At 39.9% G+C, this 21,189-nt stretch overlaps 1 protein-coding gene and 2 long non-coding RNA genes across 3 annotated transcripts in view; 1 reads left to right on the top strand and 2 right to left on the bottom strand.

Annotated features, from left to right (window-relative positions):
- LOC144464666 (uncharacterized) overlaps positions 1-3,343 on the bottom strand; it is a 44,399-nt gene extending 41,056 nt beyond the window's left edge. The window contains exon 1 of the long non-coding RNA XR_013492330.1: positions 3,050-3,343. This is a non-coding gene — a long non-coding RNA (uncharacterized LOC144464666). The remainder of the gene's footprint in view (positions 1-3,049) is intronic.
- The window catches only part of LOC144464665 (uncharacterized), a 56,970-nt gene that overhangs the window by 27,580 nt on the left and 8,201 nt on the right, over positions 1-21,189 (top strand). The gene's annotated exons all lie outside the window — the stretch shown is intronic.
- ubash3ba (ubiquitin associated and SH3 domain containing Ba) overlaps positions 11,116-21,189 on the bottom strand; it is a 36,154-nt gene continuing 26,080 nt past the window's right edge. Inside the window, exons 2-14 of the mRNA XM_033645742.2 lie at positions 20,859-20,912; positions 20,430-20,616; positions 20,137-20,335; positions 18,217-18,386; positions 17,816-18,024; positions 16,399-16,543; positions 16,124-16,244; positions 15,887-16,009; positions 15,632-15,724; positions 14,999-15,143; positions 14,799-14,905; positions 12,358-12,467; positions 11,116-12,261 (exon numbers count right to left, since the gene is read on the bottom strand). Of these exons, the coding sequence (XP_033501633.1) occupies positions 12,124-12,261; positions 12,358-12,467; positions 14,799-14,905; positions 14,999-15,143; positions 15,632-15,724; positions 15,887-16,009; positions 16,124-16,244; positions 16,399-16,543; positions 17,816-18,024; positions 18,217-18,386; positions 20,137-20,335; positions 20,430-20,616; positions 20,859-20,912 (1,801 nt within the window). The 3' untranslated portion in view covers positions 11,116-12,123. The remainder of the gene's footprint in view (positions 12,262-12,357; positions 12,468-14,798; positions 14,906-14,998; positions 15,144-15,631; positions 15,725-15,886; positions 16,010-16,123; positions 16,245-16,398; positions 16,544-17,815; positions 18,025-18,216; positions 18,387-20,136; positions 20,336-20,429; positions 20,617-20,858; positions 20,913-21,189) is intronic.

Below are 21,189 nucleotides of genomic sequence, written 5' to 3'. Positions count from 1 at the left end.
ATGAACATTTTCACCAGTCTCTAAGATATATTACTTTCTCCTCTGGATAGACCACATCTTGATAAACAGATGTCAGTAGCCCTTTAAAGAACCTTTGCTACAAAAGGACAATAATCCAGAATAAAGTTACTGAAAATGTAATAGCCCATATCATAAACATGCATGACATGGACAATTAAAAGGGACCCAAGTATCCTATGACATTTTCACCCTTGAAGGTTAAAGCTGAGCAATGTGGAAAATTGTTGAAAAATGTTAACTTTATGATTTAATGGTTGCATCATTTAAACTGGGCCTGCTTTTTATATTTTCACTATTTAAGTACAATATCTCCCCCAGAAGATAATAAAAGTATAGAACAGAACAGCACTAGGCTTACAAACATCAAGTTTGTTACCAGAAACGAGCCTCAGGCGCTGGCCATGGCAGTGTAACCTTCAAGCCCGGCTGTTGTTATTTTCCATAGAGGTCAGCAGCTAAGAATGTGAAGCATGCAGGGCCTGAAACATGCCTTTCTCTTCCCAATAACCCCCACCACTTTTTTTGTAAATAATGTTTGCTGCTACTCCTATACAGTACCTCTATTTCCGTTTGTTTTAAATACATCTAAGTATTAAAGCATATTCTAAAGTTACTACATCATCCTACTGTATACATCCATGTCTTGTCTTCAGCTGTGTCCGTCCCGCACTTCTCTCCTAGGTTTTAGACCCACAGCATTGTGAGCAAGATCACTAAATATGGTGCCATAATGACGTTGGTCAGTATTTCCAAGAGCAGCAATCATCGGAGAGAGCTGTGAAAAAATAGGAGAGCTATTTTAACCTGTTTCCCTGCAGGATATCCTTGGACAGCATGTAGATTTCGAAACTGCTTCACTCACCACAGACACTAACTGGAGTTGACGGCCAGCAAGTGTGCTTGAACTTTAAGTGTTTATAAGATGAAACTACGGATTGGAATTAAACAAGATGCAAAATCATTATTCCTTTAGCTATCATTAAGATGAAAAATAAACTCAGCAGCTACTTTGATCAAGTTAGTTAGTTTAAGCATCTAACAGCAAGCTTTGTATTCCTTAAGTGTACTAAGGTCATGAAGATACTGCAACGTATAAAGTGCAAAGAAAATACAACAGAACAAAACATCCATCTACATGGACCAGATGTCACATCGTAGGTTGTTCATCACAGAACTATGAACAAAGCTAACAATTGAGGGCAAAAGTTACTGAGCTAGATACAGAATATTCACAATAGTTGCACTATAGAGCGATCAACTTACTAATTGATCATGATTAAGTTTAATACCTCTGTTAAGTCTATTCAGCACCAAACAGCAGACAAAAAGTTAGCAACTGTCTGGTGCAGAAAGTCAAAACCCGGGTGTTTTTCTCAAGAGACAGTGAATATTGAAGTTACACTCTGCAAGACTCAAATAAATGCAAATGTAGCTCCATATCTGCTGGATGTGTAAATAGGCAATTGTTTCCTAATACGTACCCCATTTAAGGTGAATAATATATTAGGGTTGTGACTCTGTCAGCTTTTTTTGTGGTTTTCTGCCCACTAGTGGTTAATAACTGATTAATGCAGCTTTAAGGTTATTTATTAATTGTAGCCTTTTTGTTTCTACATCTTTTTTACATCCTGGATAAATAATGTAGCCCACATGATGAAGAGATGCCCATTATAACTATGGTTACGACAGGTTATTAATGCTGAGTTAAAGGTGATTTGTTGTCTTGTTTTGTCTTCATAGATATTTTTGGTTCTTTTTAATCAAGTTGGGCAGGGTCCAAATAATTTTGTATTTTATTTCTCATGATCTTTTTCTATTTGAGTTAACTGTAGGGAGAAAAAAACTTGTTATGAGGTGAGACAGAGAATGTGAACTGTGACATCTAGGGAAAAACATGATGCTGCTTTTTTTTTTTTTTTTTTTGGACAAAGCTGTTCACTGAATCGTACACCAGGCTCAGATTGTTTTTTCACACATCTTTTTCCCGATGAAGACATTCTTATCTGTGGATGCTCACTGGGTTTCAATGGCGACATGAAACTTTTCTGATCTGCATTAACAAATACATGGAAAACCCATGATGCCCCATTTAACTTTTAATTAGTGCCATCGCCTTTGTTCAGCATTCATTGACAGTAAGCTGCCAACAACACTACGCCTATAAACAAGCAGCCACATTATTTTAGCAGATAGCACGTTGGCTGTCAACTACAAATGTCTCTGTATTGCATTTATCATGCACAGGACAATGCATGCAGGCATCCATCATGTCCTATGGGCTCCTGTTCATGCTAACTCACATTTCAGTTTTGCAAGAGAACAGCAGGTCTGACCACAAACTTTTAAAAGCAGCATAAACAAACAATTTCACAGAATGCAAATACACTGAATGACTACTGCAACAGACTTGCCAGAAATATCAAATATGGTATTTTTTGTCACAAATACCAAGTGCACATTTTTAAAAGGCAAACTCGCCCACAATGTTGAACTCCCCTGAGTCACAGATAATCTACCAGCAACAATCCAGACTGAATGAGTTGTTTATAATGTTATTATAACTGGAGTTAGGGTACAGATTATTGGTTTACAAGAAGGCTGCTGTTACTTGAACCAGCAGGAGTAAATCCTGTCTGCTCTGGAGACATCACACTGTCCTGTTGCTTCCTGTGTGTGGAAGTGTGTGCGCGTGTTTATTTCTGGCCATGTGAGATGTCTGAACAAATGAACAAAAGAAAACAAGACATACCCTGAGAGGAGCAGAGCAGCTGAGTCTAATCCAAAGATGAACCACAGACAAGCCAACGCATCATAAAATCCAACAAACACAACACACGCCCCCACACACGCGTGTGCACACAAACAATCGCAATGAGATAAATAAAAGCTCAACTCTACGAGTGCTACCGTACTGGACAGTTTATTTAAGGATGCTACAGCAGTTGTAAAAGAAGATAAAAACTTTAATATTGATCCTGGCTGAAATCACACAAAGTCAAGTAACTTTAGCTGTTTGTGAGTAACTTACCCTTCTCTCCACAAGTCTGCTTGTTGTCAGTCCTTCATTCCAGCTAGGCAAGTTTGTTCCTCAGAATTCTTTCGTCTCAAGATGGAGGCAGAAACTCTCCAAACACAATTCCTTTGCTCTGAGTTTTTGTTATTTTCAGTCCACCAGGTCCAGTTCTGCTTCTCTCCTGATTCCTGCACGAGCTGCAAGCATGACAGCATTGATAAACAACCAGTTGGAATGAGAGAGACCAGTGAGTGCTCAAACACACAGGTGCATGCTGACTCCCAGCGAATACAAACAGAGAGAGGCAAAGACAGCTCAGAGGAGCACAGTATGAAACGGCTCCTTTGCCGGTGGTTCCCCTTATGTGGGACTCCAACCTTACTCCACCTCCCTCCTCCTCCCTACACCTCCCCTCCCTCTCTCCCCAATTGCTCCAAGACAGAACAGAAAGGACTCAGAAGTTGCTGTTTCTCTAGCTTTTTCAGTTGTAGGTCCAATACAGAGCCCTTTTCCTTTCACTTGCATAATTCACATAACAAACTGTGTCCCGGAAAGTTGGAGTGAAGCAACACAGTGTGTTGTTTTTTCATCCACAGTGTACAAAAAGAATTGAACCTCTGTCTTGACAGAATGACCAGAAGCATTTGTGCAAACTGAGCTAATATTTGCAACCAGAGATATGAAACCCATACTCAGACCCTCAGCTATTCCTTACCAATATCTTTGTTGAGACTAGTGGTACAGAGACTAGAGATGAACTTACTAATGTTAAACATTTTTATATTTAAGTTATGCAGCATGATACAAATCGTATGATGCTTTCATTACACAAATTCTTGTTTACCTGCTCTTATTTAAAAAAGCTTATTTAAGAGTCAAAGCTATACACAGCTGAATTATCACAGAGATGCACTGAAATAAATAATGTAATTCTGTGCCAACAAAGGTCACTGGCCATGGCTACATCATATCTTTCAAATAAAATTCCCTATCAAACAGCAGCTGTGCTATAATGAATGCAATACTTAAACTGACCCCTCATCCAGAATTTTCAAAACAACATAAAGTACCTCTGCAAGTATTATGTGAACCCAGCAAAGCAGGCAAGAATGCCTGTTGTGATGATGTGGAAATTTCAGTCTTATGAAAGAGGACAGGGAGAGGTTTTTGGAAACATAACTAAATGCCTCCCTTGGGGAAAAGCTGGCTTAAAACAGCTCCTGCTAGCTCTGACTCTCCTAATATTCTGAAGGACTAAACCGTGCTACTGCTTACAACGGTCAGAGCAGAACAGTAACGTTTCCCAATATCAAAAAAGTAAATCATTTATTTGGCACCACTTCTATTATTTAATATTTTCAAAGTCTTGCCAGATTAACAAAATGAACCCTGGACAGTTTCATTAGGTAAAGACTTTGCTAATTGAGGCCAACTATATTAAAGATGGCATCTCGGTCTCTGTGTCTGACTGGCTGGCATCTGTATTAGCTGCAGTATATTCACCTCCCTCTGTTCTTTTAGTCTAATGCCGGTTTAGCCCATCTTGAGAATATGTAGTGGCCTCACTACTCACAACTCGTGACAGCTGTGTCAAACCCTATCAGTGGTCAGGATGACTAGCTCCGTTGTTCAAAGGCTAAATCTGTAATAGAAAAAAAAACCCTTCAATATGAAATTATTCGAGCCATCTCGAGATATATTTATATTTATTTAGGCCTGTCACGCTTTCAAAAAAATAAAGTGTCTTTGAATGAATAAGAATCCATAATGGAGCCTCATCCTGCATTATCTTACACTGTAAAAACTGACATTCATTCAGTTTTACTGTATTTATTTGCCCCACAGCCTTGCTTGAATAAGCTAACAGGTGACTTTATTGTCATGGTAATGTTTTAAAATTAATTCTTTCCCCTTTACTTAACCATATGAGTCATTCAGAACAAATTCTTATTTATAATAATAATGGCCTGGCAAAAGGCAAAGCCTCTTGAAAGATGGGGGAAGGGGCTAAAAAGAAACGTCAGAAGTTAAAAAGACAGCAGCACACATCCAAACAATGTCAGTTTAACACCGAGTCTACACAGACTTCAAGCGTATAAATATGCTTTGGTTGTATAAACCCATGTGTAGCACATACATGGCTTGTGTAAGCAGCTGTTTTGGTTAAAAGAAAAGTGTATAGCTTCTGTCAGATGTGCATGAGATGCTAGAATGAAAAGCGCGACTGACAAGGCACGCCTTAAGGCAGTTGCATTTTTAAAAACCAGCAAACAGCCTTATGCTTTCCTCTGTTTTGCACTAACAAAGAAAACAGCAAAAGCCTAGTTTAATGCAGCAGTGCAGGCAACAGATCAGAGGGACAGTGCATTTTAAACAAGTGCAAAGCCTGTTGCACTTATATATTTTGAATCTCTAATTCAGACAATTAATTACAGATTAAATATTTAATTTATGATTGGTAAGAAAGTGCAAGTAAACTGCTGTAAAGTTGATAAACTGATTCGTCTATCAAATAAAATTTATAGGTGAACATTTTATTAACCTTTTACATCATAATTATAACTTCTCTGATCAATACTTTGATACATACAACAGGTCAAATTATTAATACACTATGGGTAATGCAAAAGTTGTCACCCATAGTGATTAACCCACGCAGAATTATCACCAAACTGCAGTTCCCCTCAGCTCTACAAAAGGTTTAGGCATCCCTCAGATTATTGTTTTCTTTTTACGATCTACAGCTCTTCTGTTCTAATTCACTCTCACAACTCTCATCGACACTGTTTCCAGCTACAGCAGGCAGCCTGTTTTAGCCAAAAAGTTCTGATAGGCGTACTGTACATACAGCATCAAACAGCTGACAGATGAAGTAAGCAACAGGGGAGCATCTAGCAACTGAAGAGCAGGATATTCACAACAGGAGATGGTAGAAACTAAAAAAAAAAAAAAAAAAAGATCTGAAAATTGAGTGAATATTGGGCTCTAAATGAATGCTAATGTTCTGTGTCAGCTGGGTGTGTAAATGAGCAAATGTTTGAAATTACAATCACCCTGTCAACTTTATTAAGTGTTATGGGTCATTGTTGTGTTTACAGCTTGTTGCACTGTCCCCAAGTGGCCAACCAGATAATGCAGGGTTAAATGAAAATACCAAACATTTTCTTTCAGCCCGTGTCCCATGCCAGAACACAGCTGTGAGACATTGGTTATTATCGAGATCATACTGCTCAGCAGTTGCACGGCTCAGAGGGTCACGCTCCTGTGCCAGTTTCCCTATGCAAGAAAATATCTGCGACTAACAAGGTAACACACCAAATTTAAGAGGAAAAAAAAAATCATACTCGTGTGGCGACAACATTCTTAAGCAGTGATACAGACTGTAAGTACAGCTCTCGGATAATCTCTGACACAAAGCTCAAATCACAGTAGTTTGAGTTTTATGACTGGCCAATGACAGCTCCAATTACTTTGACGAGGGCTTGTTATTAAATTTGAAGCGTGACAGAGTGGCTGAACATCTTAAAAATAAATAGAGATGTATTTACTTTTTTTTGTGTCAATAAAAGGCAAACTGGAAGCAGTAACAGAGATAGAGCATGATGAAAGACAGAGTAAGAGTAAATTTTAACATTTTACTTTTTAAAAAAGTGTTTTATGACTACATTTGTACATATCAATTTGTTTGTTTAAAGACAGAATATTGAGACATAAACTACAATGCCAACAAAATGCAAAATGTAGTAAAAATATCACTTGCTTATTAACATCAACAAATCTATGATAGAAAATTGTCAGATCTGCAAATTACTAGCACTGCTACTCCTTTTTATCATGTTTCATGAGTTTTGTTAAGTAAGTAAGTAAGTAAAAAACTGAAAACAGAGACAAGAGCCAATCCCAATCATATCAATCAATGTTTCACTGAACACCTACCTTCTGCCCGCAGGGATGTTGTTCTTCGCTGCCACTGTCCTCAGATACCCTGCAGGGAAATGCATAGATGAAGTGACAGCCAACATGACCAATATGCACCAAGCTAACTTATTTTCCTCCTGCTAAATTATGTGAGTGCATGTAAATGTTTTACAAAATGTATTTGGTATCAGCTGTTACAATGGGATTAGTCATTGGCAATGAGTCATTTGGCTTTGCCAGCAGGTCATTGAGGGACTAATCTCTAAAGTGATATCCACACTAGCTTGAAGTTGATCATTAACATTAAAAATAATTATTACAATAATAATTTTCTGATGTCTTTATCTTAAACATCATTCCTTATCAAGTTAGACGAAGAAGCAACTCTTTTCACAGGGTCTTAAATACTAGACTGAAAGTATATGGAAATATCTATACCTATTTTTAAAAACTTTAAAGTCAAATCACTCCTGGTGTCACTGGATAAAATAAAGAACCTCTAGATGTTAGTGCATACAACATAAAAACTTTACAAAACCGCTGGCCCATAGTTGAAGTGTAGTTTCCTATTTAGGACTGCCACTAATATTGGTCATCAGATAGCACCATCTAGTGTTTGTCTCACACTTAGTGTGTCATTATGTTCTGTATGCCTGAGTGACATTCAGTTCTTATTAAGGTATTTTGACACACATGTTTTAATGTAGTTATTTTGTGATGTAGAAATGTCTTGAGGTTACTTTTATGTTGTGTATAGACTGTTATGTAAGGATACTGCTTTGCAAATAACCACATATATCAGTGAACAAAGTTTTACCATTTTCTGAGAGTGTGCAGGACCATGCTGCATTGAGTTTACTGTTGGCAACATTTCTGTGTGCATAATTTAATAATCTCTTAATTAACTGTACTAATGCCTCACACATTCACAGCAGACTATCATATTTCAGAATATGTAGCCTATTGTTGTGTTCATTTTTTATCTGGAAGAGAGATTGTGCTGTGTTTCATTTTACACTTCAGGCAAGTTACAAATGGCATATTATTAAGTATGGCTGGATTTTATCTTTGAAATTCATTGGGGGTTTTTCTTGATAAAGTAAAAGAGTGAGGTGATATGATGCCACCATCGTGCAAAGTGAGGTTAAGTTTAAAAGGGAGCGTAACTATCATTAAAACATGATAAAAAGTATTACATGAACATGGTTAAGTTCTACATTCATCACGTGTTAACCGCAAACAGTGATTTCAAAGATTTAAAGGAACGGTTCATCCTAAAATCAAAAATACATATTTTTTCTCTTACCTGTATTGTTATTTATCAGTCTAAGGGGGTTGGAAATAAGCACAAACCACCAACCAAATGCTGGTAAATTTATTTGGAAGCCACCAGCCATCATGGCAGGTGGACAAAAAAGTTAATTTCAAGCCCTGCGGTCTAAACTGTTTCAGTGTGAGCTGCCGAGTGTTGGAGATATCAGTAAAAGAAAACATGGATATACAAAGAGACCTGGATAAAGCTTTGGCATTTCATTCCTTTGAAAGTTGCTCAGTGGCGCATGAAGCCAAAATCAATCAACTGCCACGTATGAAATTACCCGGATGATTGGCGCTGCTTCCACTCTGTGAGACCCATATAACAGGTGCACTAAAGACTTCCACCAGCTGAGCTGGCAAACTCCCAGTTTAGCGCTCTGTTAACTTGAATGGGCATAAAATAACTCAATCATGAGGCTCTTTTAGACTTTCCAAATGCTATCAGACTGAATAGATTAAATCCCAATAGTCAGGGGGGTTGTGATGCTCAAAAAAATGTATCCACTGATTTCCATACATCTCTTTTGCTATAAAAAGTCTTTCTGGACCAAAGGACATAACGTGACAGACCCAGAAGGTATAACTCCACTGTTTGCCCACTATGACAATTGGCTTTAAAGCCCTGTGCACCTACTGGGGGCCTGATAGAAATGTAGGAGGACATTAACGGCATTCTCAGCAGAGGTGAACACCATTATTGTTTACATCTCTTACTATCAGGAGCACGAACCTCTCGTCCATGAGTACATGCAAGCTTCCTTCTGCGCAATGATCCAGCTGGCAGGTGTAGCTCTGGAGAAAGAAAATAGTTCCTACATGAAACTGCTCACAACAAAGTCTGAGGATTATCTTGAGTAACCGGTTCATGATTTCTGGAAGGAGACATTGCTGTTGAGTTTTTTATATGTATTTTCTTGCCGCTTTAAGTCGAGTGCCATCTCGTTTCAGTATATTGGAGAGAAGGCAGCCATCTCTATGGCTGATATCTCCAACACTTGGCAACTTACACCAAAACAATCTAGTGGGATAAATAGCACTACATATGAGAGAAGAAATATGTATTTTTGATTTGGGGGTGAACTGTCCCTTTAAAGTCCACGTTTGTACACTTTAAGTCCGTCAGTGGTTGAGAGACAATAATTTAGATGCATTAAAAGCGTTAAGATACAGACACTACAATCAGATAAGATTATAAATACCACAATTAGCTTTAAATTAAGTGGGACACTCTTTCCAGATCTACAATCTACAATTGCATGTAGATATATTTGACTGACACCATAAACTAACGTTAGTTTCAGGTGCTTCCAACACCTCTAACCGTTAATACCTTTTAAACTCTCTGCCCCTCATTTATGTTAACATTTTGTTACCTTCAGGGAGGTTAGGGTTTTGTTGAGGCTTCCACAGATAAAATTTATATATCAGCAGACAACAAACTCGCATTAATGTTACATAAACGAACAGAAAAATGCATTACCTGAGTTAGCAAGAGACGAAAACTCATGCTAGCAGGATAACTATTAGCTAGTAACCGTTAGCTGGTTTTAGCTAACTTTGCTGGCATATAGTGAGCGCTTCGCTTTTCTCTGTATTCCTCGAAACATTTCAAGCTTTTTAAGGTAGCAATAATTCAGAATTAGGATCCAAACTGTCCAAAAGTAAAAGTGCTCCTTCTTGAAGAGAAGGGTAAGTTCGCAGAAAAACAGCCACTTTCAATTTTCTCAAATAAAGACTTCTAAGTATTCTAATGTTAACAATATTAACATTAAAACGCCTGAACTCTTTAACTAAATTACTGGTATTTACTTTAAAGAATTCTACGTGAGACATTTTGCCATGTTAGAGCAGTAAAGGCACAGGTGTATTCATATCGTTAACGATGGCTGCATTCCACCTAGTGTAGGAGCTGGTACTGTGCTGGCTCACTATACAGTTAACTATGACACCTAATGGAACGCAGCCATCATTAAAGGGGCAGTTCAAGTCTTTTGAAGTGGGGTTGTTCGAGGTGTTTATTCATAGCAAAGATATACTATACAAAAGATAACACATTACAAGCTGTGCCAGTGATACGAAATGGTACACTTCCGGTCTCTAAAGCCCAGTTCAGACCAATCATTGGGATGAGATGAAACCATTTTAGAACGTTGCAGAGAAAAGTTGCATCGGTGTAAACTGGTTGGTCTGAGCTCGACTCAAGCCGACTGATGGTGTCACCTGCGACTCAGGCGGTCAAATGGCTGGCAGCTGGTTTTTGAACGTAAAGCCAGTCCTGTTTCGACAGTCAATCAGCTTGTAACTAAGTCAAAATGGCTGCAGATGACGCGTTCGCTGCGCAGGTGCTCCATCTCAGCTGAGCCCTCTGTTTCTGTCCTCACGGTGTGCCAATGTCAGACCAGGGATCACTGCTGCTCGCTGTGAACTGTTATAGATTTTTATAGGTGGGACTTTTTTTTTCAGTACTTGCTAGTGACCCCCATCCACAGCAGTACATTGCTTAGCTTCTGTGTTAGCACTCCCACCACTTCTCCAAACTAGGGGGCGACCACTGTCTGTATCTACTGTATGTAATACATTGACTTTGGATAAGTACCCCAACACAACCCCATTTCAAAAAAGCCAAACTATGCCTTTAATGTCTTTAATTCCAGCTGTGCTTTTCCTGTTATGACAAGTCAAAATGTCTGCCCTGAAAAATGTTCTTCATTTGTCCCTAATTCTTTTCAATGCTGCTCTGCATTTGACAAATATCACAACTGGTGCTCAGTGAAGTAAAAACGTATAGTCAATAAAAAATGTTTGGTAAATAAAATGTTTCACAGAACACATGGCACAGGCTGATATGTATTGGCCTTCATTTCTCCACAACCTTGCTTTATTCATTCAGTATCAATAGATGTTCTGAGTCATACAACAAATAATTGGTATAGGCAGGAAGCACTTAAATCATCTGACGTAACCGAAACTATGAAATGCACCAAGTGTTTGAAAAGCAGTGTGGTTATCAGGCTTACAGAGAGCTTCAGGGTCATGATAAACAAGCAAAACATTTTAGTCAATGCACCCAACAGCTGTCTGTTTTTCCTTAAGTCATGTTGACTTGGTTGCTCCTGTGGTGGTAATTAAAACTGCATTACAGGAAGGTTAGAGGATTCATGTGGTCACATAAATGTTAACTTAGAAGAATCACTTAATGATATGACATTTACAGGAATAAAACAGGTATCATAAACTACCCACCTCAGCACCAGAAACAATGAAGATCAGTTCTCCCCTGTCTGATTGTCAACATTTCTTTTGTGCTTCTTCACAGGAGGGTTGTGGCTACAAGTTAAATAATAATTTCTGACACATGGAAAAATATTTCTGTGGTACAAGTCCCTCTCATCTAATTCTTGTCACAGTGTGTGAGAAGGCAGCAGAACGCAAAGTCTTCACAGTCCCGCCTGAGGAGGAGCCACAGACTTAACAACACCTTCTCGTGGCATAAAACCTGATTCATCAGCAACTATCAAGAAATATCCACATTTCTCGTAGCACCTCCACATTTTGGGCAAAGAAGTGGAACGTTGAGGGAAAAGCAACAAACCGCCGCCGATCTGTAGCTCATTTTTGCTGTGAGCTCCACACCAACTGTATTTTCTCATTCCTGAGCAGTGCGACTAAATACATTTGCTTCAATGAATGCAAATCTTTTTTTGCATGATGTCTTTGATGGAAGCCAGAAGTGTGTTTTTTTTAAAATTTTTTTTGGTAGTTGGGCAAAATTTATAGCAGAGTGGGTTAAAAATAAATATTTTTTTTCAGCAGTTCAGGGCTGCCAAAAGATAGAGAGCCAAACAGCACATCCTTCAGTCTTGCATGAGCATTTCCCTCCAGTTGAAACTGTGATTGGGTCCATGTGTCAGAGGCAAGATGGGTGGGTCGACCAGCTGCCACACCCCGGTGTCTCCCATTTCTTCACAAGCACAAAAACCCAAGTAAGGAATCTGCACAAAGAGAAGACAGATGTGCATGTTATCAAATAAAAAATAAAAGAGAGAATAGAAACGAAGGAGGCGTTGTAGCTGAAGTAACAAACTGACCTTTCGCACAACTTGGACGAAGTCCTTGGAGTTTTGGGGGCTGAGGCCTTGTATCTGGCGCGTGCAAGCCTCCAGGGAGGAAGCATGAGCCACAATCAGGACCGTGTTTCCTGTGTGAAAGAGGTGGAGAACAACCACATTCACAGATCCCATTAGCTTTTTATATTCTCTATTCCATTTTTTCAATTTCTATACTGTTTATGAGCTCTCAGTAGTCCATAATATGCAGCTTGAATACTGAGGTTCTTTGACTCATATCCTTTTATATAGAAATTGGGCCAACATCCAAATTAAACATTTTGATTCAGAAAGCCTGCAAGCTAAGAGTGCTATTGTGTCACCCTATTCAGTTTCAAGGTTATATGGTGCGGTGTGTAGAGTCGGGTGCTTTTCTTTGTGAAGGGTCTGCAAAGCAGGAGCTTGTTTCAGGCAGACCCCATTGTATAGTTTTGATTTCACTGGCTCGTGTTCAGTGTACAGTGGCCGCCAGAGATTATATTTAGTATAGGATAACATAAGTTGACATTAAAATGTAATCATCTCGAAAAGAAACTGGGCATCGTAGCTAGTGAATGCTGCCAACATTAGGTGCTTAGTAAAGTTAGGATTAATTTGACACCCAGGGCCAAAACAATTTAGTCTGGATCAGAATGATACAGATTTTAAAATCCAATGTTTTGCCATCTGGGATCAGCTAATATATGTTACTTTTGAGCAGGATTTTCAAAGCAACACTGGACTGAATTCCCCCAATCCAGATACAAAGTTTTCAAGATTACCAATAACCAGTGTTCTAAACATGATTACATATCACAATGTAGGCTACTAGCTGTGGAAAGAACAACAGGTTTTGATTTAAAGAGACAGAAAACAGCATGGGGGAATGCAATTGTTCGAGACTACTTTTGGCTGTGTCACTGTAGCTAATATGAAGTGATAAATAAAAGTAAAATTAAGTAATAATCTCAAGTTTTTATTTAAAAAAGTCACTATCTATCACTGAATGTGGTAATATCGTGGTGAATGAACCTTTACTTGCATTTGCAGTATTATGAACGGGGTCTCTGTGGTGACATTACTGTGAAAACTCATAAGCAGCACACAGTCATTAATAATCAGCTCTCACACTGTCTATCCTGTGGTAACCCTTTCATCTCCTCAGCCGCAGAGCTCACAAAACAAGCTGATTTGAATAAGCCTTAAGGCCCTGACACACCAAGCAGACAGTTAGCTGCCGGTCAATGTTGCGCTGTTGTTGAGCATCTGTCGCCCTAGTTGCTGCAGTGTGTCTTGCACCATTGCCCCTCGTCGACTCCCATTTTTTTGTATTAGCGTGGTAAATCGGTGACGGTGGAGCCTATTGGTGAATGAAATCACTCTGATTGGCAGCTCAACTCAGAACACAAGAAGAGAAACGCAAGTGAGGAAAGTAAACAAAGTTTAAGTCAAGATGGAGTGAGACAAAAACAAACTCCTTACATAAGGTAAGATTATTATTCTTTTGCCACTGAGCTCTTTAGCAGAAACGTTTCACAATGGTTTGCATTATAATTCACTGGCGCACGGTAAATATGCTCTGTTCTTTCAACACTGGGTTGTGTTTTAATGTGCTAACTGGTTAACTAGCGTCAAGATGGTCTTACAGTTCCCCTTTTTGACTGACAATTACAGACTACTGCTGTCTGCTGGTGTGAAGAGTTATTTCCCGTCACGCTGGCACAGAACATATGTGCTGGTTGGCCATTGGCTGCCGTCTTTGTGGTGTGTTCATGTGCAAATTTTGCTGAGACACAGGCGATCTAGTTCTCTGAAGTCGGTTTGGTGTGTTTGGGCCTTTTATCTGCCAACAAACACACTGCAATTACCAATCATCAAAAAAGATGCCGCCAAAGAAAACAAAATGGAGATCCTCGAGATTGTAACTTCAAACAGTTTTTGTTTGATATCAACAGCTGTTTGGGGGATTTTTTAATGACAACAAACTCCTTTACTCAGCTATTTGGGGGATTATTTAATGGCAAAAAACTCCTTTATTAATTTATTTTTACTTTACTGTACTGAAAGGCTTTGTACTAATACTAATGTTGACTTTATCTACTTTATCACTGTACTGGTTAAATAAATCAAGTGCCAAATATAATTTGACCATTTTAAAAGTTTTATCACATTCTGTTCCTGAAATCCACCTGAATCCATCCTTCTGCTGAGATCAGGATAATCCTGATTTTTTTAGATCAAAAGTATCCCAGTCCTACTGTAAAGTTTTGAACAGCACATACTGAAGGTTCGATCCAGATCAAAACCAGGACTGGATTAAGTGCTCTTATCTGATTTCAGAGCTCTTTTCCCATTTGCACAACCCATTTGAAATATGTGGTCCAATCTGATCAGGTTATTTCTGAACAACTGGGCCCAGGATACATGTTTACAACTCCACTTACCCAGGTTTTTGCCCTCTGTAAGGATCTCTCGGGTTACTTGGAAGCTCCTGCTGATGTAGGTGTCATAACTCTCTGACACCGTCAACTTACTTACGGGAATATGAGGTCTAGGGACAAAATGATAGATAGAAAACATCATAGTAAATCGCAGCATCACAGATAAAAGCGTAAAGATGCTCTACAGTGGTGTCGCTGTGTACCTGTATGTTGTGTCCACACTCAGGTTAGCAGCAGCTAGCTCAGCTGGGGGGATCCAGACGGGTAAACACGTGCCTGAAACCCACTTGGTCCATTCAAACAATCCAGGCTCCACACGGATTTTTGTCTTTCCCTCCTGCTGGAGACCTGACGCAGAGTGAAACACAGAGAAACTGTCAGGCAGAAAGAAATGCCTACATCTGCTCCATCATGTCATTTTGTCCATAAATACATCTACAAGATTTGGTTTTGACAAAGAAAAAAAGAGAAAACATCTCTGAAAGAAAACATTAATTAGATGTTTTGCCATGTTCAAAGAAAGTAAGCGATGGGAAAAAGAATTTAGACCTCCTGTTAAACCCTTTTTTTCTTCCTATCCATTTTGTTTCCTAATGATGTCTCTGGGGTACTGCAGAGGTTTTGTCGTAATTCATTAAAGCTTTATATAACCAGGCAAATCCTACTGAGATCTGAGCCAAACTGAAGGTTTCAGATCCAAAACTAACATTAAAAATCCAACATTGTTATGCAGCTGTCACTTTTTGAAATCTATGCACAACATGCCGGCTTGACAGCCTGAATAGATGCTGTGCAACTTGTCAGTGACTGTGGTCAGAGTGTTGATGAGGTCCTACCCTGCAGAATGTGCTGAGCAGTCTGGACACAGCGAAGAGAAGGAGAGCAGTAAACAAAGTCTATTGTTGTGTGGCTTTCCAACAGGGCTTCACCTGAAATGGACCAAGATACAGTGTGATTCTACTGTAAGGCATTTCAATGGTTATATAAACATAATCTCTACTGTATTTAACAATCATTACAGAGCCAAATTTCTTTGGTAATCTATAATGATTTAAAGACATCAAAACAATCTGTATGTAAAATGTACTAACCTACAAGACGGGCCTGGGTGGAGCCAAACACAGTAATCGGACAATCTTTGTCATAGTCCCGGTGACCTCCGCTTCTAGCTGGCAGGCTGGATGGCATGTTGAGGTTAGAGCGAATGTATCGGCCTAAACAAACACAAATGAGAATCTTACAGAAGACGGGAATAGTAAACTCAAAAGTATCTAATGTAAATGTACATTATATCAAAGATATGTCATTAATCTCCCCTGCATGCTAACCTTTGGAGTCAAAGCACTGAGTGACCCAGTGTTTCCCAAACACCACATCCATCCTCTCCCCATGGCGACACACAAACAGTCTCATCTTGGACAGGGAGGACTGATTGGTCGGCCTCGACACCTACGATCAAGACTCAGTTTAAACTGTGAGGCATTAGAGAGCTGCGCTGCATTAAATCTTGAGCTCCTGCTGGGAGCATATACTGTAATTATTGGTATTAACACACTCAGTGAGGTTCATGATGTTCTCTTTACATCATAACACCAGAGCGTACCTGCATAGGAGGACAGAGGCCAGTGAGGCTGGGAGGTTCCATAAGACTGTCAAGCAGACTGTCATTCAGATGTCCATCAAACAATAACCCAGCCACAGTGCTACCAGAGTTCAGCGGAGAGGCACAGGTGAGCATAGAGTGAGACCTGTGGACCAGACAAACAATAAGGACTCCACTTTAGTCACATAGCACTTTAAATATGAAAGAAACAAAATGAGATGTACACATAATGAACAAACTCCAATAGAGTGGTGCAGAGATGATGTTTTTGTAGGCTGACGCCAGACTTAGTGCTACCCTAGTTCCCTCTTCAAAAAGCAAATGGGGTTTTACCTTTTTATTTTCGATTATTGCAGAAAATAAGCTTTTTGGCAAACAAAAGTTGATGATACTTACATGTTTTCAGCAAGATAATCTTCACAAATGAACACAACTTTATGATTTTTGAAGCATAAATGCAATCACTAGATGTAAAAAGCTAATACTAGGCTAGAAACAACTACATTGTCACATGACTTCAACGTTGCCACCACAACAGGGCTGTAAAGGCGTGTTCAGCAACAAACTCTGTAGTCTCATTTAGCCACTTAATCGCCTTTTTTAAGATACGTAAATGCTTCAAAACTGACAAGTGGGGTATTTACTGACGTATTTAATGTAGTAGAACAAAACATGAAAGTCTCTTAAGCTTGTGTTAAGCACAGATCTCATTTCAGGCATCTAACCAAAAACCTGTTCAAAAAAAAAAACCCCACCGACTTTGGGACGAGGGAACCGGATGTGTAGAAATGCTAACTTATTTCCACATTTCAGGACTTGTTTCAGCACCACTCTATACACATACAGCATACAGCATACAACATATGACCATAGAGAAACACAGGAATAAGCAAAAGAAGGACACAGTTAAAAGTCAGTGAGTAATAGTGTGTTTTGTGCATCTTGAAATCATCAACAGAGTGACAAGAATGAATGGAAGGAGGAGGGGAGGGAACATAACCTGTTCTAGGAGTGTAGTAATGTGGGCGAAGGAGTCCAGTCGAAGGGTTAGTCAAGAGACAGGCCAAAAGGATGACTCATGTTCTTTTCTTTCCCTTTAATCTTTCCCAGCAGCTTAGAAACATCCTCATCTTTGTGTGCATTTGTGCTTAAACTCTGTAAAACGCACACTAAAGGGATTTGCGGACTGTCAGTTTGAGATAACACCCACGGATGTCTTTGTGAAGTGGTTGCAAAAGGGGACTTGGTGGCTTTGAGGGGCAATCAGTGATAATCTGCTGCCTCTGTTATTGTACTGTACGTGCACTTCATTGGTCTAATCCCATTCCCAGGGCCTCCCAGTGCAGCTCCCTTATGTGTCATGGATTTTTTAATGAAAGAAACACACGGCATTGGATATCGTGCTTTCCGTCCTTACCCATGAACGACCCAGGTGTCTGACTCATCAGCCCGGTTGACGTAGTTCTCGGGCAGCAAGCCCGACAGCCCTGTGCCCAGCGAACTGCCATACACCCAGCCCTCACTGGCTGTACTCTGCTCCACCGGAGACATGAAGATAAAGTCTCCCGGCACCAGCTCAAGCTCATCGTCATTCTGAGGCACATATGGGTACATGACTTGCAGTGTCTGCACGGGGAAGATGGTTAACAGTCATTAGACAGAGCATCTGTGGAATAAACATGCAGATCTTGCATCTAATTTTATTTATAGCAAATTTTCTATAACATAATGCCCTTGATGTCAGAAAAAAATGAACACACAAGTGGGAAACTTGCACGCTAAGAGGAAGTACTACTTTTCATAGGAAGCCAAACACACCTCATGATTTGCAAACCGAATGTCCCTGGAGAAGAGCACGGCCAGCCAGTCACAGCCTGAAGCCACATCCACCGTTTTGGCCAATTTCTCCAAAATTGGAAGGTGACTGGCTTGGAAGTGGTATGCCAAAGTGACATGAAGTTGTTTCTTGTGAGGCTCAACATGAACATCTGCACAAAGGAAAAAGGAAGAAATGTGCACAGCAGATGGAGATATATGCAAAATCATGACATTGATGTACTGTTTTCCATTCTATGAGAATTCTCCAGTGACAGCAAAATTAAAAACACTGGCAATATATCATTTGGTGACACTGCTTGGCTCATCTCTAAAATATGATTACAGTTAACGCAATTACTACACAAGTGTTCACATATGAATATTAAAATAGAAGCCTCTTCAAATACTTTATTCTTGAACAGGGAGCCTGGAAACATTGACGTCAAACATCTGTATTTTTTAACCTGGATCCAGTTTTCACATGGTTATGTGTCTAAGTAACTAATGGAGACAACAGCTTGTGAAACTGGTCCAGTATTGAGAGAGACTGCTGCAGCCACAGCGGTCAAACAGGTTGCAACGTAAACCCTACAGGCAATTTGTACCATCAATTCATGTCCAATAAAAGTGCTTGTTTTTGTCGCTGACAGGCTCAAACCTGTTAATAGAAGAGTCTGACAACATCACAGAAAGGACCCTACAGAGAAATAAAACATTTTCCTGTACTTTTCACAGGTCTGTTTGCAATTGTAACCAAGTCTCGCTCAAAGAAAAGTCTTGGTCTGAAATCTAGCGAGGGCGACTTGTTGCAGAAGAAAACAATGGTGGAAACATCAGTGAGAGTTTGAGAGGAGTGCCGGTGTTGTGTCGGAGACTGTTTCCCCATTGATATGTGTGCCTCTTACCTAAACTTGAATATTTAGCTGATTTTAACAATGTTGAAAAATCAGTGAGATTTCAGAAGCAAACTTCTACTTGAGCAAGACTTGGGCTGTGTCCGAAATCATTCACTCATTCACTACTCCCTACTCACTATGGACCGTTTCATTGCTATTCTGTTGCTAGGGCAACAACTTTGGTCCCTGTTCACTTCCTGTCAGCTTCTGCATTAACATACATTCAAACAGGAAATACAAAGGGACCCATTTAGAATGTTTATGTTGTCCTGTAGGAAAACGGGAGGCTTATATAGAGCAGTATAAAGTGAGCTCACCTGCAACTTGAAAAAACACTACTCAGGTCATTTTCTCAGCGCCCTTAATTAAATCGATTAAAACATTTCATATCAATGTCGGCTAGTGAACCATCCATAACAAAAACTGACAGCGTATTTTCTAGTACTCACACAGTCTGTCCAATCCTTTGGCGCAATGCAATGAGATATATTGCTTGGTGAGTGTCCATCGGTTGTACATTACTTTTCACGGTGCATACTTTGAGTCCACTATATAGGGTCTATTAATTCCCACTATACATTTGACAGCACGACAAAATGGTGACCTCACTATATAGTGGACTATATAGTGAGTGATTTCGGACACAGCCTTGGTTTCAAACACTAACAAATAGACTGTATCAGCAAAAGGTACTGAAAAATGTTTTGTTTCTCTGTCCAGTCTTTTCAGTAATGTTGTCAGACACTTCTAATACCAATCTGAGTCAGTAGCAAAAACAAGCACTTTCAGTGGATGTAAGTTGACGGTGTGCAGTTGCCAGCAGGGATAACATTACAGCCTGTTTCGCCACTGTAGCAGGAGCAGTCTCTCTCAATACTGGACCAATTGTCTCCATTAGTCACTTAGACACAAAAATATGGGAAAATATGGTCCAGGTTCAAAAATACCAAACTTCCCTTTTAATTCTGTAGACAGTGTTCATGTTTATGGTGATTTCCATCAAGGGGACAAAACGGTCTCGAACCTGCTTTAGCTGATGCTTCAGTCGCAAAATCAGAAGCAAAACTCTTCAGCACATCCGCCATCTGCTCCTCCACAAAGAGGCCAATAAAGGTTGAGGACGTGTAGAGCTCCAGCGGGAGGGGCATGGGTATACGACCTTTCCACTTGGCTACGGTGGTCTGGAGAGCGTCGGTCAGAGCCTCTACCTTTCCATCGGCACACTGAAACAACACAACAGGAAGTCATCCGATGTACAACTGCTATGAGCCGGCAATGTGTTTAACAGCCAGGACATTGATAAACACAGACACTGACCATGAAGAATTGGCAGAGGGTGATGTGGGGGAAGATGTTGTGTGCCTTATTCTTGCCACAGGAGAGGCGGGACTGCTGCCAGAAGTGTGAGAGCTGCTGGAGCAGCGGTCCAGTGGGTCGCAGATATAACACATATTCTCTGGGCAGAGGGTCATCCAAGAACGGGTCATCCACGTGGGAGAAAAGCCTGGAGCAACACACAAGAGGACCAAAAGTGATGAGGGAGAAGTGGGCGATAAGTAGGAGAGAGGACGGCTGATGTCCAGCAGAGGGCAGTACTGTTGTAAAAGCACAGTGACAAGTCAATACAATGTTGAGGGGTTAGGACATTATGGTGATATGTTTACCATTACCAGAGTTTGTTTGCATTCCAGTTGTGCATTAAGAACTGTGGGAGAGCATGTGAGTACAACTGCGTGTTGCTCTTACCAGTCACAAGCTGCCTGCACATTTTTGCCTCCTGTCGAAACCAGAGCTTTCAAGCTGCAAAGAGAAAGAGAAATGGAGATCAAAGCAGAGTCACAAAATCAATAGTTTCTCTTCCGGACCGTGTTTATTAGGAGGAGATTGCTGTGCTTCCACGTGACAATGAACAAAGAACAAACATCCCAAGAGAGCAGTAAACGGTAATTCAGGACAGGAGTTCATTATTCATACCAGAGGTTCACGAAACGGCATTGATGCTGATTTGAAACATATTCTTTGCTATGAAAACATCAAAACATCTGGTCCTGTCATCAACAAAGTGCGTTCAGCTCAG

This window comes from Epinephelus lanceolatus, chromosome 11, assembly GCF_041903045.1.
Source record: "Epinephelus lanceolatus isolate andai-2023 chromosome 11, ASM4190304v1, whole genome shotgun sequence".
Taxonomy (NCBI): domain Eukaryota; kingdom Metazoa; phylum Chordata; class Actinopteri; order Perciformes; family Serranidae; genus Epinephelus; species Epinephelus lanceolatus.
This window is presented reverse-complemented; position numbering and strand designations above follow the sequence as displayed.